The sequence below is a fragment of the Neoarius graeffei genome, chromosome 1, assembly GCF_027579695.1.
Source record: "Neoarius graeffei isolate fNeoGra1 chromosome 1, fNeoGra1.pri, whole genome shotgun sequence".
NCBI lineage: Eukaryota > Metazoa > Chordata > Actinopteri > Siluriformes > Ariidae > Neoarius > Neoarius graeffei.
In genome coordinates, this window is record NC_083569.1 from 110686124 (window position 1) to 110698550 (window position 12427).

Here is a 12427-nt window from a genome sequence, read left to right on the forward strand (position 1 = left end):
GATTCGGCCAACTCCAAAGATTAATATCATGAAATATATAGAACTGAAAATAATAGATATCTTTTACCAATTTTTGATTTTGCGAAATATACATAATGCAAATGTTACATCACAAAATGTCAGGAATCATTTCGATGTTAAGTGCAATAAACAGGAGTTTAAAAATAAGTGAAATTAAGTTTCAAATGAAAGGAATTTCCTGTAGTTACTTGAAATGTAAATACTGTAAACAATCCAAAAAATTCAATAATGGTAATTTATGTAGGTACTATTTTTAAAATAACGCGAATCTTGGTGAAAGAGAAACCGATCGAAAGAGTGAAAGTGATTATCATGTCGTTACCATGGGAACAGTCTTTTATAAATGTGGAAGTGGGCTCTCAGCGCGCTGAGTCCACTGTGACTGAGGAAGGGGACAAGTTTTATGTTTCATCTAATTTAGATAATTTAAAAACCTATATTATTTGGCAGTGGGCACATAGGAAAGTGTAAAGTTTATCATGCTTGTATGATTTAAGAAACTCGTGAAGATGTTTATCTAAATACATGACCTACTCATTTTAAACCTGCCGAGCTTTGCCTGCGAAGCTCTCAAAACTCGTAGTTTTTTGCTTCCATTTGAGCCTTGTTTTGAAGTCTGATCAATAAGAACACTACATTTTTGGCAGTAAATTTTGATTTTTTTTTTTTTTTCAATTTAACTTCCATATATGGAAAGCACACGCGCTGGGCACGGCCTGGTAAACCGCTGACTGTTAACAAAAATGTCCACAGAAATGCGCAAAATTATTTAAAACAACAGTAATATTGGTCAGCAAGGGTTAGTATAAAATTTATAGGCCGTGTTTGGGGATTTATGACTGTGTTTTTTTGAGAATTGGCCATGTACAGTAAAGCACGGCTCGCTAGCTAAGCCTGTGCGTATGCCTGGCTATCATAGTCTGTGTACAGTCCATTTCTAATGCAGACTTTGTGTGTGACGTGTTTCCAAACCGGATTTATCTGTGAACAGTTCTCACAAATGTTTGACATGCTGTAGCCGATATATCTTGTCTCTGTCCTTGATAAAGAGAATGAACTAAAGTTAGATTTGAGAATAAAGTTGATTCACCTGAACTAGGATAAATACAGGCCTTTTGGGGTTTAATTTTGATATTTATAATTAAATCATGTTCAGGTGTTTTTATTATCTCATGTATTGATGTACAAATGATTTGAATTCATCAGCTTTTTGACACTGATGTTTGTATAGCCTACATCAGGGCTTTTCAAAGTGTGGGAGAGTCAGCCCCCCCCCAGAGAGCAAATAAACAACAGCACTCCCCCCCCCCCCCCCCCCCCCCCCCTTACAATTTTTGTTGTTGCTATACTTAATGTTCCATTCGTATTTAAAAAAAAAAAAAGGTTGTTGTACACATTTTTTTTTCTTTTACACATTTTAAACATGAGCTTTTTTAAAACATCTTTTTTTTACACATTTTAAACATCTGTGCTTTTTAAAACCTCTTTTTTTTACACATTTTAAACATCTGTGCTTTTTAAAACCTCTTTTTACACATTTTAAACATCTGTGCTTTTTTAAAACCTCTTTTTTACACATTTTAAACATCTGTGCTTTTTAAAACCTCTTTTTTTTGCACATTTTAAACATCTGTGCTTTTTAAAACCTTTTTTTTACACATTTTAAACATCTGTGCTTTTTAAAACCTCTTTTTTACACATTTTAAACATCTGTGCTTTTTAAAACCTCTTTTTTTGCACATTTTAAACATCTGTGCTTTTTAAAACCTTTTTTTTTACACATTTTAAACATCTGTGCTTTTTAAAACCTCTTTTACACATCTGTGCTTTTTAAAACCTTTTTTTTTACACATTTTAAACATCTGTGCTTTTTAAAACCTCTTTTACACATCTGTGCTTTTTAAAACCTTTTTTTTTTACACTTTTTAAACATCAGTGCTTTTTAAAACCTCTTTTTAAACATCTGTGCTTTTTTAAAACATTTTTTACACATTTTAAACATCTGTGCTTTTTTAAGACCTCTTTATTTTTTTTTTTACACATTTTAAACATCTGTGCTTTTTTTTAAAACATCTTGTTTTACACATTTTAAACATCTCATAGCATCATTAGCTAGCACCTCTTGGCAGACAACACACTGTGGCAGTGGAGCCTCTTCAGATCCAGTCCATGAAAATCCAAACTTTTAAATAATTGTGGTCATACTTCCTTCTTTTTTTTTTTTTTTGCTTGGCCCAGACTCTGTCTCCTCACTCACTGTAGCTTTAGGTACTAAAAATCGATCCATTTTGTCTCTGCCAAAGGCTAGTTGAAGTTCGCCAAATGTCCGCAATAGTAACTTATTCTGGTTTATTTTTCCTCACGTTGCGCCCCCCCGAAGAACTCTGGCGCCCCCTAGGGGAGGCGCGCCCCACACTTTGAAAAGCCCTGGCCTACATAATACTAAGATTTATCTTATATTTTTTATATATTTTGTAATTTCAGCTCAGTCATCAACCAGCTTTCAGTTCACAAGTAGCAGTTAAAGTTGAAGCTGGTTTTGACCTTCCAATATTCAGTGAGCCACAAACAGCTACACTGGAATCTGACACAAAACCTATCGATCAAGAAAAAGTAAGTAAAATGGTGTTACTGAAACTAGTATTGTGAAAAGTACCAAGTTTGATTATAGTCCATGATTTAATATTTGGGTAGTTCTAAAACCAGTCGGTTATCTCTGTGTTCACACGTAATAAATGGGCTTTATCACGAGTATGAACACAACACGCTACACGTTTAGTTTCTGTATGTAATAGGCTGCTTATCGATTTGAGTTCTCCATCTGGTGCTATGCCTCTGACATGCCTGACAGTCTCTCTTTTTCCCAATTTTGTTCTTTCAACTTTCTTTTATTTTCCTTAAATATTTTGATTTTAAAAACTGCCAACTTGCACTTGTTCAGTTTATTTAAATTGCGTTTTGACAGCTTTCTTCTTCTTAAACACAATTATTTTGACTTGTGAAGAAAAATGGCGTTTGACTTGACACTTACATTTATGAATAGTAAATTTTAACAATAAAATGGATTAAAAATATTTTTTGTCCAGCAATGGTATCAGTGAAACTCTGTAACTAGGGCCAATGATTTTCCACGATCGCGGAAAACGGACGGAAATTACGGATTTTTTTTTTATCGTGAAACGGATTTTTGACTGCCAAATGGAATTTTTGGAAATAATGTTTTTTTTAGTATATCTGCACTTGTATTAATTTTTTTCAACGTTGCTCACGTGTCAAAGTGTAACTGCCGCAGAAGGCTTCTGTGTAACTGCCGCTAACATCCAAGCAGACATGCCTTTCCAGTCAAGGCAGCATTGTCGGTGATTGGCTTGTGGCATACCTAGCCAGCCAATGAGCTGCTCGTTTACAGATTCGCTGCCTGCGTCGCAACCAGAATGGCGACCGCGAAACCAAAACAAATGCATCCTAGTTCATTACATTAAATTAATGTAAAACTGATGAACTTATTCATATTAAAAATTTCTGGCTAATATAATAGCAATTATACACTGACTATAATTCCATTATTAGGATATAATCTGAATTAATATGGTTGCCAGTGGCGAGTGTGGACGTTGAGCGCTTCTTTTCCATGTATAAACATCTTCCAAATGACAGAAGATTCAGTCTCGCGGAGACCAACACTAAACAACTTATGATGCTCTATCATAATGGCGATATCGAGCAGCGTTTCTCGGTACTCTGAGAGCGCTCAATGATTGATCTGCAAGGAATATTCAGGACTGTCATTACAATCAAAGTTAAACTTTTCTAGTCTGTTTTGTGTTCTGTGTTTTATTAGGCAACATTGTTTCATGAGTTTGTGGTGTACTAAAAAAGATGGATATAGAGTAATATTTTTAAACAGTCAGTTATGAGTATTGTCACTACAGACTCAGTAAGTATTACTGAATATTAATTTATTCCTATTAATTTATCAATACTCTCAATATTATATTCAGATTATATGTATATGCTATTATATTGCACATATTATATATGAGATGGCAGCCCTGTGATGACCTGGTGACTTGTCCAGGGTGTACCCCGCCTCTCGCCCGTAGTCAGCTGGGATAGGCGCCAGCTTGCCTGCGACCCTGTAGAAGGATAAAAAGGCTAGAGATAATGAGATGAGATATATGAGATGGGTTTTTTAGTTAACTGTGATCCTAGTTTCTTGATTTGAGCCATTCCACCGAATCGGTGCCATTTCCGTCCCTAGAAAATTATATGTGTAAATGCACATAAAAATGTACTTTAAAATACATTTCCTTATTACGCAGAATGTAATAAGGAACCTTGTGGGTTCCAGAAGAGGGCCTGTCTTGCGGTATTTGATGCAGGTTTGCGAAGGTTATGGCCAACCCACTTCCATCTTCTTTGGAGGATCTCTTTTTCTACAGGCTGTTGTCCTGTTTGGTGCCACAACTCCAGGTTATTGATGGTATTTGGCCAGTATACTCTTAGGATCCGTCTGAGGCAGGTATTGATGAAGGCCTGTATTTTATTCATGGTGTTGGCTGTTGTCCTCCAGGTCTCTACGCCATACAGAAGTATAGGCTTTACCATGGAGTTAAACATCCTGATTTTGATATTGCGTGGCAGTTCCGACGATCCCCAGACATTCCTCAGCTGATGGAAAGCTGCCCTTGCCTTTCCAATCCGTACCTTTACATCAGCATCGGTCCCACCCATTTTGTCCACTACGCTTCCAAGATAGGTGAAACACTCTACTTCCTCTATTGCTTCTCCCTCTATCCTAATTGGGGTTGTGTTGTTATTGTTTACTTTAATGATCTTGCTCTTCCCTTTGTGTATAATGAGGCCAAGACTTGCTGAGTAAGTTGCTATGGTTGTGGTTTTCTCTTGCATTTGTTGATGGGTGTGAGAAAGAAGTACCAGGTCGTCAGCAAAGTCAAGGTCCTCCAGTTGCGACCAAGGTGTCCATTGGATGCCATTCCTCTTTTGGGCAGTTGATGTCTTCATTACCCAGTCTGTCGCCAACAGGAAAAGAAAGGGTGATAGTAGGCATCCTTGTCTAACTCCTGTCCTTACATGAAAAGCTTCTGTGAGATGTTGGCCATGAACCACTCTGCAGGACATTCCCTCATACGAGTTCCTGATAATGTTGGTTATCTTTTCTGGCACCCCATAGTGCCTCAGTAGTCTCCAGATAGTCTTGTCTATCTACACTGTCAAATGCCTTCTCGTAATCAATAAAATTTATATACAGAGGTGAGTTCCACTCCAAGGATTGCTCCAGGATAATCCTTAATGTTGTTATTTGGTCTGTGCAGGATCTGTTCTTCCTGAATCCTGCTTGTTGTTCTCGGAGATGTGGGTCGACCATGTCTTTCATCCTGTTTAGGAGGACTCTGTTGAAGATTTTAGCTGGGGTTGAGAGCAATGTTATCCCTCTGTAGTTGGAACATGAGCTAAGGTCTCCCTTCTTTGGGAGCTTGATCAGATGGCCCTCCTTCCATTCTAATGGAATATCCTCCTCCTCCTCCCATATGTTTTGGAAAAGGGGATGGAGCATGTCCACAATGGTCACTTCGTCTGCCTTCAAAACTTCTGCAGGAATACCATCAGGTCCAGCGGACTTCCCGCTTCTCAGTTGCTTGATGGCCTTATACATTTCTTCCTTTGATGGAACGTCACAAGCAATAGGGAGATCACAGCTGGCTGGCTGGATATTTATTGGGTTTGGTGGAGAAGGCCTATTCAAGAGATCCTCAAAATGCTCTACCCATCTCTGCTTTTGTTGTTCTAACCCTGGAATACTTTTCCCATCTCTGTCCTTCACTGGCCTCTCTGGTTGGTTAAATTTACCTGAGAGCTTTTTGATGTTGGCATACAGCTCCCTCATGTTGCCCTTTTGGGCTGCGTCTTCTGCCTCGGATGCCAGGGTTTCCATGTATCTTCTCTTGTCTGCTTTTAAATCCTTCTTAACTATTCTGTTTGCTTTTGTATATTCTTCTTTGGCCTTAACTTTCCTAGCATGCGTGCGGCTGTTGTTCATATCTGCTTTCTTCCTTTTCCTCTCCTGTATGTTTTTTAACGTCTCCGCTGAGATCCATTCTTTGTCCCTGCTTCTTGTAACCCAGCACTTCTTGGCATGTTGATGTTACTACCTCTTTAATGCTCTGCCACTTTTCATCCATAGTCTTTTCCTCAGTCTGTTGTAGGATCTGGGCCTTTTTTGAAAGTGTAGTTTTAAATTCTTCTAGCCTGTCTGTTTCCTTCAGGGCAGTGGTGTTGTACCTCTGGCGCTGACTGGATTGTCTTGTCCAGTTTCGCTTCAGCTTGAGTTTTATGCAGGCGCTCAGTAGATAGTGGTCTGATGCAACGTCCGCTCCCCTTCTGACCCGTACATCTTCCGGCGATCTTCTGAACCTTTTTCCAATGCAGACATGGTCAATCTGATTTTCGGTCCTGAGGTCTGGTGACACCCAGGTAGCCTTGTGTATCCGCTTGTGTTGGAAGAAGCTCCCCCCAATGACAATGTTTGTAGTGGCACACAAGTTGGCAAATCTCTCCCCATTCTCATTCATTTCCCCCAAGCCTTCTTTTCCCATTATTCCTTCGAACCCTTGGTTGTTTTTGCCGATCTTGGCATTGAAGTCACCCAAGGCGACAATGATGTTTCTTCTTGGCTGCGCCTGGATTATGGTCTGTAGCCTGTTATAGAAATCCTCTTTGATGTTCTCATCGCTCTCATTGGTCGGGGCATAACACTGGATGACATCCAAGTTGATTTTCCTGTTGGTTGTGCGGAAGTAGGCCGTGAATGATACGTGGGCCATGTGCCTCCCATCCAATGAGAGCTCTTTGGACCATCTTCGTTAACATCAGGGCCACTCCCTGGCTGTGGGGTGCGTTTGCTTCCTCATGACCTGAGAACAGCAGCAGCTCCCCTGTGGCTAGTTTGTGCTGGCCAGAGCCTGTCCACCTAGACTCGCAGATTCCCAGGAGATCTAGGTTGTAGCGTCTCATCTCTGCCGCCACTTGAGCTGTTTTGCCAGTTTCAAATATGGTTCTGACGTTCCATGTTCCCATGTTAGTTGTGGTCCTGGTAGAGATGATGGTTGTCCGCCTAGTAGCTTCCATAAGGCTTTCATTACTAGGCATCATTCGTTCTCCAGCCATGGGTCCATCTTCTCCCAGAACTTTAGTGACTTTTGAGTTTCTTGTTTGCGATTCTGTAACAATTTGTTTTTTCCAGGGTGGAGTTGTTAACCCCATGCCCAACCCCCAACCTGGAGGACCAGGTGCTGCTCTTCGTCTGTCCTCTACCCTGAGCCCTGCCTGGCTTGGTTGCACCTGCCAGGGGTCTAGCCCCCGCCGGTATAGCCCTCAGGGTCATGGAGGCACACAAGCCCCCCCACCACGACAAGGTAGCAACACATCGAGAGGGCTCTGGTCAGCAAAGGGACAGACATTCCCGATGCCACAGAGCTGTTTGCTGTGTTGACAAATACAAAAACAACAATCAAGTTGTTTTTTGTCAGCGAGGAAGCAGTTGAGAAAGCAGTTCAGGAGATGCCCAATGATCTGCCACCAGTTCCATCCACGATGAGGATACATCAGGTAGTGACCGTAGCCCGAGGAGAACTGGCATACAGGGATGTCAGCTGCTTGTGCACCACCAAGCAAAATCTGACCTGTCAGTGCTTCAATGCAAAGTGTTTCACGTTCCGTCATCAACAGACGACTCCCACAACCACAGAAGTTCAGTGGCAAAGTCCTGAAGTCATTGGCAAATGGTGTGTGGTGAAGTACAAGGATGACCTCTACCTTGGCGTCGTCACAAATACATGTGAAACACATGTTGAGGTTCGCTGCATGCACAAACTGGGGGTCAACAGATTTTTCTGTCCAGCACAGGAAGATGTATTTTGGTACCTCTTTGAGGACATTTTGTGTCTCATCCCACTCCCAAAGCCAGTCACAGGTTGCTATATGGCAATTGAAAACACAGTCTGGGTCAAATTAGATAGAGCCTCTTAAATGACCAGAATGGGTTGTCTTCACACTCACTCACTCACTCACTCACTCACTCACTCACTTGTACATGCGTGCACACACACCAACACACCCCAACAAACACACACACTCATTCCTGTTACCAAGTTTTCATTCCTGTTATTTAATTTTTTTTTCCAAAAAAAATAAAATTAATTAACTTTTTTCCCAATTATGTGTGGTCCATCATTAATTCAGTTGTTTAATAAATTATATCATAGGAAATTTGATAAACTTGAGGTTTGGGTCTTTTTGAAAAGGTAAACATTACTTTGCATCTTTTAGAAAAATGCAACTTGAGTGTATACACAGTGATTTTTTTTTTTTTTGGTCACAAATGGTAATTATTTTAACATATAACCAGCCATTTCTTTAAAATGAACACTTTTTTTGAGGGAAAGACAAAGGAATTAGTTGATGTGCTTTTAAACATGCTTTTTAGATGTCACTTGAGTTTTGGTAACAGGACTGAAAAAAATGCAGCCATCTTTGACTTCCAAACCTTGTAAAAAAAAAAATAATGTAGCCTGAGGTTGACCAATACACATTTTGAATAGTTAAATGTGTGTGTTATTATAATCAGTGTTGAAAAGATATAATAAATTAAGTTTAATTTGGGAGTGGTACAACAAGCAAATGGCACCCATTCGGTGGAATGTCCCATTTGGGTAGTTCTAAAACCAGTCAGTTATCTCTATGTTCACACACGTAATAAATGGGCTTTATCACGAGTATGAACGCACTACACATTGTTTCTGTATGTAATAGGCTGCTTATTGATTTGAGTTCTCCATCTGGTGCTATGCCTCTGACATGCCTGACTGTCATGGCCTGTATAGACAGTCTCTCTTTTTCCCCAATTTTGTTCTTTCAACTTTATTTTCCTTAAATATTTTGATTTTAAAAACTGCCATCTTGCACTTGTTCAGTTTATTAGGGTCTTCGCACCGAACGGTGCTCGGGCCCTAATAAACTATTATATAATATAATATAACTATTGTTTTTCGAAGGATTATTATTATTTTTCTGTCGCGCTGGGCTTTTTTTGAGGCATTTCCCATGCACTAAAACTCATGAAATTTGATACACACATCAGTCATTGTAACCGCTTCTCAGCCACAGGTGTTTGGCCCCGGGTGTGGCCCAGGGACTTCATAGCGCCCCCTAATGTCATGGAGTCCTTGGATTGACATATAGTTTCAGCTACGCATACCAAATTCGGTACGTATGTAGTTCGTCCCAAGACAAACAACTTTCGTATATACTTTGCATTAGCCACGCCCAACAGGAAGTGAGGTAATTGGGCTTGTATGCTTTTGGACACATGGTCATTTTTAACCTACTCCTCCTAGACGGTTCATCAGATTCATGTCAAACTTGGCAAACACGATGCCAAGATATTGCTGATGTTGAATTTTGAAGGGATTTTTGATATGTTGTGATATGTTGAAATGGCAATATTATGAATTTTAATACTCGCCACGTAAACAGGAAATGTGTCATGAAGTCATAATACATTTAATGATTTGGCTGAAACCTTTCAGGTTATTAGAGAATGTGATTATTATGACAGCTAGACGCCCAATATGCCTGTCTGGTATAGCGCCACCAACTGGCCAAGGAAAGAATAGGGTTTTGAATATGTGTGTTTTGACACATGATGAATTTTAACATGCTCCTCCTAGACGGTTTATGAGATTCATGTGAGATTTGTTATACGTGATGCCAAGATGTCGCTGATATTAAATTGTGAAGGGATTTTTGATATCTTGTACAGGTAGTCATCGACTTACGACCTATGCAACTTACAACCGATCGACTTTACGACCGTCTGGTTACGACTGGCAAGCGTTTCCCAGCTGAGCGTGTGAGCAGTATTCCGGTACAGTAAACTTCTCCCGTGTCCGTTTGTGTTGGTAATTACGGTATCTTTCGAAATACTACCCCAAGATGTCTACCAAGAGGAAAATGTCTTTGTCTACTCCTCAGCCTGCCAAGAAGGCAAGAAAGGCCATTGATCTGGACACAAAAATGATGGTGATTAAACAGCACGAAGGAGGGAAGAAAGTTAATGCGATCGCACGTGCTATGAAGTTATCCCACTCTACTGTATCAACAATTTTGAAAGACAAAGAAAGAATTTGTGAGGCTGTGAAAGGTTCTGCACCCATGCGATCAACAGTGATTACGAAGCAACGTACCGGACCCATCCATGAAATGGAGAAATTGTTGCACGTTTGGATGGAAGATCAAATTGCAAAACGGACACCGTTAAGCCTTTTTACCATACAGACAAAGGCTAGAAGTCTATTTCAGACTTTGAAGGCACGCGCCGGAGAAGACTACAGTCAAGAATTCGTGGCAAGTACTGGTTGGTTCAAGAGGTTCAAGAAAAGATTTGAACTGCATAATATTCGAGTGACTGGAGAAGCAGCGAGTGCAGATGAAGGAGCTCGTAAGTTTACCAAAATTCTGGATGAAATAATTGCAGATGAGGGTTATATTGGTGAGCAGATTTTCAATGTGGATGAAACTGGATTGTTTTGGAAACGGATGCCAGCTCGCACTTACATCCACAAGGAAGCCAAAAGTATGCCGGGATTTAAATCCTTTAAGGACAGGCTAACTCTACTGCTTGGTGGGAATATCGCGGGGTTCAAGCTGAAGCCTTTCTTAATTTATCACTCACAAAACCCGCGGGCGTTCAGGAATGTAAACAAGCACACTTTGCCAGTCTACTTTCGTTCTAACCATAAAGCATGGATGACGCAGGCACTGTTCGAAGACTGGTTTATGAATTGTTTTATTCCTCAAGTGCGTGAATATTGTTTGGAGAAGCAAATTCCTTTCAAGATTTTACTGCTCCTGGATAACGCACCTGGACATCCACCTCACTTAGCCGATTTCCATCCCGATGTGAAAGTGGTTTTTTTGCCCCCGAATACAAGTCCATTGATTCAACCTATGGATCAAGGTTCAATTGCTACCTTCAAGGCAAACTATCTCCGAACCACCTTCAGCCAAGCCATGGCTGCTATAGATGCCGACCCAGAAGTATCACTTCGTGACTTTTGGAAACAATATAATATTCTTCAGTGTATCAAGAATATTGCTACCGCCTGGGATGCTGTGACTGAGAAGTGTATGAATGGCATATGGAAAAATTGTGTGAAGCGTTATGTGAATACTTTTGCTGGATTTGATAGTGAAAAAGAACTTGATGTGATTCGGGATAAAATAGTGAATCTGGCAAAAAACCTTTCCTTGGACTGTGAAATGGAAGATGTCAAGGAGTTGCTAGACCAAGAATCTGGAGAACTTACAAATGAAGAACTGATCGAATTGGAAGAAGAAAGAAGACAAGCGGAGGAAGAAGAAGAGGAGGAGGAACCACGAAGGATGTTCACCACGAAGGGATTATCAGAAGGTTTCTCTCAACTGAATAAACTCCTTGCACATTTTGAAGCAATGGACCCAAACATAGAACGATTTGCAAGGATTGAACGGATGGTACATGACGCGCTTCGTCCATATCGTGAAATTTATGAGGAGAAAAAGAAACAAACAATTCAGACGAGGCTTACCATGTTTATGAAAAGAGCAAATCCTCCCGCCAGCCCGAGCGCTGCAACAGCTGATGATGACGTAGACGACCCACAGCCAAGCACCAGTCATGCCAGCGGTCACTAAGTTTTGCATTTTGCTATGTTTTACATTTGTATTTTGGTATGTTTCAATGTTTTCTGTTTTTCACACCTGTATTTCGTATTTTTTGTTTTGCACATATTAAACAAATTGTACTGTACGCAGTGTAGTATGCAGTGTTTGACTTAAACCAAATAATGAGCCAAGGTAATGAAATAAATGTTGATAAAATAAGACTTTAAGATGATTGCAATATCATTACACGTCACGATATACTTGCGTTCATTTAACATAGGCCGACTTACGACCAGATCGGTTTACGACCGGTCAGTCGTAACCAAACGCAGTCATAAGTTGACGACGACCTGTAATATGTTGAAATGGCCTTATGATTTTAATATCTTGCCACATAAACAGGAAATGTGTCAGAAAGCCACAGTGCATTGACCGTATGGTCGGACACTTCTTACTTCAATAGATATTATGATTATTACGATAACCTGACGCCCAATGGGCCTGCCTGTTATAGCGCCACCACCTGGCCAAGCAGGAAATGTGCCAGAAATTGGCAATGCCTTAACTGATTGATCTGACACTTTACAAAATATTGTGTATTATGCTTGTGATGATATTCACATGCCTAATTCAGATGCCTAGCACAGCGCCACCATCTCGCCAAGCAGGAAATGGGCAAAAG

General features: G+C 40.2%; 1 protein-coding gene across 11 annotated transcripts in view; it reads left to right on the forward strand.

The window, feature by feature from the left end:
* LOC132881935 (tigger transposable element-derived protein 1-like) overlaps window positions 1-12427 on the forward strand; it is a 155128-nt gene that overhangs the window by 92028 nt on the left and 50673 nt on the right. For 9 of the 11 annotated variants that reach the window (XR_009654089.1, XM_060915074.1, XM_060915058.1 and 6 more), the window contains 2 exons: window positions 2506-2634; window positions 9863-9967. Coding sequence is in view for 10 of the 11 variants with exons in the window: in XM_060915074.1 (XP_060771057.1) it covers window positions 2506-2634; window positions 9863-9967 (234 nt within the window). In the remaining variant the exon portion in view is untranslated. Of the gene's footprint in view, window positions 1-2505; window positions 2635-9862; window positions 9968-10074; window positions 11891-12427 lie in introns of those variants that run through there. The other 2 variants (XM_060915041.1, XM_060915050.1) reach the window with 2 other exon arrangements.